A 5,292-nucleotide genomic window follows, 5' to 3' on the forward strand; every position below is an offset into this window, starting at 1 on the left:
GCAAAAAAAAACCAAACAAACAAAAAACCTCAACTTTTCAAAATCTGATGAATACTTTCCAATCTGTAAAATTAGGAAAAAAATAATATCACCCACTTGACACTTTTGCTGTGAGGTTTGAATGAGATAGCATATGAAGAATATTTTGCAAAATGTTAAGCATTATATAAAAGTTAATTATTCTTATTGCTCCATTGAAGAGCACATAACTATTCTGTAGCTAGGGTGAAGATTCCAATGTAGAACTTCCAGCGTTATAATTAACATTTCTTTCACTTGACTATACTATCATGATGAAGAGTTTTACCATTTTTTAAATGGAGAGAACTTCTTGGAGGACTCTTATTTGGAGCATTTGGAGATAGCTCCATGTATTTTCAGGTTCCTTTGAATTACTTAATTTAGGGAAGATGAGACTATCATCCAGCCAGAACAATGAAATTAAAGACTTTAAGGATAGACAAGAATTGAAAGAAGTGAATTCCTGTGTGTTGAGTTTAAGCATGTATCTTTCAGCTGTAATATTTATTATATTCCACAGTTGTGCAATTTGCTGAATATACTGTTTTGATGTGAGAAGAAGATGGACTTGTTAGAAAGATATTTTGGTCTTTATGTTAATTCTACTAAGTAAATTCCCCAAATCAATATCCAATGTCTATTTTTCCCAGTCTTCTAGGTTTTCATGCAATTAGCAGAATATTTTCTGAAAGATTTCTTTTCTAATAATCATTTATTTCTGGAATACTGACCGATTTTTTTTCATGGAATTTGGAATCTGATATCTACCTTAGTAATGGTTGGGTTGGAGTCAGAATTACACTCCCCCCCCACCTTTTTGATTCTAATTATACTAAGACTTTAAAGACCAGATTTGTTTCTGTTGTGATCCAACCTCACCCAAACTATGCTGTCAATATCTGTCTGCTTATTAGGATTTCTGTGATAAGAAATATATACTGAAGATCTCTTATATCAGGTCTTCCCACTTTATCTTCCCTCAGAAGCTCCACAGAATTAATGTTTTCTAGATTCCAATGGGACTCTCTATTTAGGAATTCTATTTAAAATTAAATGTCTTTTAACATAATAAATGTCTAACTTGAAATTAAGAGAAAACAGTCCATACATCAAAAACTGAGGTCTTTAATTAGGTTTGGTTAATGAGTGCCAAAGAGCAAGTGCTAGGGTACCAGAAGAAGGGGATGGCAACAGGGTTTATACAGTTCATTAAGACAGAGGGACTTACCAAACTACAAATGGCAGAGGTACAGGTAGAGAGATTGCCTGAATGTTCCCACCTGCAGTTTGTCCAAGCTACAAGTGGGAGGGATTAGGTAGAGGAATTGGTCATGCTACAGAAATAGTTGCTGGGTGTTGCACAGTTTCACTAGTAAGTTGTTGTCCTAACAATTAAATGTGCTTTAAAAAAGCTTGGGAATCTGTAGGGCAGAGTTTGAGAGATTTATAAAATTAGTTGGAGGCTTGGTAGCTGGGAATGAAAATACCTAGCCAGTCTCATGTAATTCATGAATCTGGGAATGGGGACAAAGTCAGATTCAGTCAGTTGAGTGTGACATAGACATTGTACATATTCATTTCTGTCTGTAAAACTTAAAAAACTGTGCAAGCAGCCAATTGGGAAACTGGTTGCTTATTTCTGCCTAGTGTATATCTCTACCATGTTCATCTTGTTAAGTGAGTGTCAAACTGGTTTTATTGCTCTTTTTTCCTTGCCCAGGTGGCAATATTCTGGGAAACTATCAAGGGAAAGCTAAGTGATGCAGTGGATAGAGTTGCAGACTTAGAGTTAGGAGGACCTGAGTTGAAATGCAACCTCAGATACTTAATAATTAACTATTTATGTGACCTTGGGCAAGTCACTTAACTCCATTGTCTTGCAAAAAAGAAATTTTATCAAACATTGATTGAGTGGAATGTGCAGAGAAGAGACAATGGGGGAGGGTGATAAATATAGTTTTCCAATTGAAGGTAGCTGAAGTAATTGAGGGAGGGAAAATATCTACTTCATTACTCATATTGACAGAACAAATAAGGAGTATATTGTATTCTACAGTTAAAAATATGATAGGAAACCTAAAGAAGTCTTGCATCTAGAATATAAGAATTGGAAGTGATCTTAGATAGAACCTAGAATGTCAGAGATAAAGGGTCTTTAAAACTTAGGACATAAGAATGATCAGACTGGAAAGGACCTTAAAACTTCTAACTTCCAAGAAACGTATAATTTTAATCAAGAAAAAATCCAAGGAAAAATACTCCCTATGGAAATATCTTGGAAAATTCTAGTGCATGATTGGAAGGCCTTCTCCGCCCATGAACCCAATGTGTCATCTCTTATTCTCTCATTAAGATGGCTGTACCATACCAAAGGATTTCCAAAGAATACAATTTGTTCATGTTATGAAGACATGCATGTCTGAAATTCTTAGGGAGTCCTTCAACACAATGGTAGATGAACTTTGCATAACAGATAAACCCTGATCTAATGTCATCCAATCCAATTTATTAAAAACCTTTATTCATGGCACTGTGGTAAGTAATAGAGGTTAGGGGGAAAAGTTTGTGTGAGGGATTTACATAAAAATAAAACAGAAAAAAGAACTTTACAAAGGAAGAAGAATCAAAAAGGATGGGAAATAGAAACAATATAGGATGTGGGATTTAGGATGGGATGATAAATGAAAATTCTAACTAAATCAAAAATCAAATTTGAGCATTTATTAGACTTATAAAATTTATTAGAATTTTAAACTTCCATGGAATGTCTAACATTACTTCCAATTAGACTTTATTTCAGAAATATTTACCACTTTTTCTCATGGATTATAGAATCTTTCTGGCATCTATATTGATTATAATAAGGGATCAGATATAAGTTCCTCTCCCTCCTATTTGTTCATTCTAGCCAGAATAACACTTCAGAGATGACATTTTCAAAAACTGTTAACTGATTTACAAGATGTAGTGACATTATCTCTGATTATTCAGATACTTGAATCAATAAATATATATTGATGATGAAATATTTTATAAATTCATTTTTTGGTGAGAAAAAATTCATAGTATAGAACAATGGAAGAAAGTTAGGAGATAGAATTCCAAATTAAGTTTGTAGTAAATAGACAAAATTTTCTGAAATATGAATCTATAAATAATAAAATAATATAATTATAATAATATTATAGAGAATTATATTCAATAAGTCTGAGATGATAAGTTCAAGGAATTTTGGAAAGAATTTAAAAATTGCAGAGCATTTAATTTAAATATATTGCAAAAATAACATCTCCTTATCACCTTTAGAATTGAATAGTTTGTGAACATTTGAATAATATTTAAGTTTTCTGACTGTCATGTCCTTCTCTGTAAAATTAGATAGTTGAATAAGATGGCTCTGAAGTTTCCCTTTCAAACCAATGAAATTAAGTCATTATTGGGGCTCTTTAACAATAGAAATTGAACTTAAGGTTTTAGATTGATTTTTAAATATTATTCACACAGCAAAACAAAAACCTTGGATCTCACACTCTTCTCCTTCAAATAGATATGTCATCATTACCAAGACAATCAAATAGAGTTATAAACAAATCAAATGCAGTTTATTTCCTAAATTTTCACTATCTGTAATTGTTTTCTTTGATGGAAAGGTATTTTAGGAAAGGGTATTCTAAAATATATAAATGCTGATTAAAATTTAAGAGGGAAAAACTCTCAATCCACATCAGTTTGAAACATGATTCCTTTCCCACTCAACAGACTCATCATATTTTAAATAAAGTACCAACAGCAACCTTCTTTCCCTTACCAGTGCTTGGACTGATTAATATTGAGAATAGTGTGTAGTACCAAGAACAAGTGAATATTAGTATGACCAATGCTATTAGATTCAAACATTGCTTTTAATATAGGCATTTTGTGCCAAATTAATGTTACATGGTAGATGCTCCAAAAAAATAAATGTATTGAACTATATTAAATAATATCAACAATTCTTCTTTGTCCTTAGGGCTGGATAAATGTAAAGAAGCAATAATGTTTAATCACACAGAAGTCAGCATGTTTATTTTCATGGGCTTTGCAAATCATCTGGAGGAACAAATCATCCTTTTCTTTGTGTTCTTAGCAATCTATCTCTTTACATTGTTTGGGAATCTGGGACTGTTTGCCTTGGTTGTGCTGGATTCCCGGCTCCACACCCCTATGTACCATTTCCTTAGTGTCTTATCATTCTTGGATGCCTGTTATTCCTCAGTGATCACACCTAAGATGTTAGTAAATTTCTTAGCAGAGAATAAGACTATTTCCTTCTCTGGTTGTGTAGCCCAGATGCTTATTTCTGTAACTTTTGGGACTACTGAGTGTTTCCTCTTGGCAGTCATGGCATATGACCGCTACATCGCAATCTGTAACCCGCTGCTCTACACAGCCATCATGACTCCACGAGTCTATGTGCCTCTCATCATTGGTTCATATGTAGGAGGTGTTTTACATGCCACTTTACATACTGTTGCTACATTTAGTTTATCCTTTTGTGCGTCCAATATAATCAGACACATTTTCTGTGATATCCCTCCACTTCTGGCCATCTCCTGTTCTGACACTCACATCAATGAACTGTTACTTTTCATCTTTGTGAGTTCAATTGAAATCTTCACCATCCTGATTGTCCTGGTTTCCTATGGCTTCATCTTCATTGCAGTTCTGAGGATTCGCTCAGCTGAAGGGAGAAAGAAAGTCTTCTCCACTTGTGGTTCTCACCTGACAGGTGTTTCTATCTACCATGGAACCATCCTCTTCATGTACCTGAGGCCCACTTCCAGCTACTCTTTGAGCCATGACATGGTGGTGTCTGTGTTTTATACCATTGTGATACCTATGTTGAACCCCATTATTTATAGCTTAAGGAACAAAGATGTGAAAGAAGCAGCAAAAAAATTTTGGGAAAAAACAAGTTCATTAATCACCTTTTAAATACTAAAATAAATATCAGATGACAGTGGTAGAAAAAAAGCAAAAAATAATAATCAAAATTAATTATTTAACTTAACTTTACTCAATCTAGTCAGTCTGTTTATTCAAGTTATAATAATTTATTTATGCAGTTATTTCTGATGGCTATGTATATTTTATTACTTGCTTCCAAAGGATATCTCCAGAGGATCTCTAAAAATCTTCATTGATCTTTTTTTTAATAGATTTTGTCCTTTATTATGAATTATTTTTTTTCTAAATCCCTGACCAAACTCCTGTTTTGGAGACCAATGAGAC

The 5,292-nt window shown here is 33.3% G+C and overlaps 1 protein-coding gene across 1 annotated transcript; it reads left to right on the top strand.

Annotated features, from left to right (window-relative positions):
- The first annotated feature begins 4,056 nt into the window (after nt 1-4,056).
- Nucleotides 4,057-4,995, top strand: LOC141519553 (olfactory receptor 5T9-like). Its single transcript, XM_074231766.1, has one exon. It carries the CDS (start codon nt 4,057-4,059, stop codon nt 4,993-4,995), a length of 939 nt encoding a protein of 312 aa, XP_074087867.1.
- Nucleotides 4,996-5,292: the final 297 nt, after the last annotated feature.

Source organism: Macrotis lagotis, chromosome 3 (assembly GCF_037893015.1).
Source record: "Macrotis lagotis isolate mMagLag1 chromosome 3, bilby.v1.9.chrom.fasta, whole genome shotgun sequence".
NCBI classification, from domain to species: domain Eukaryota; kingdom Metazoa; phylum Chordata; class Mammalia; order Peramelemorphia; family Peramelidae; genus Macrotis; species Macrotis lagotis.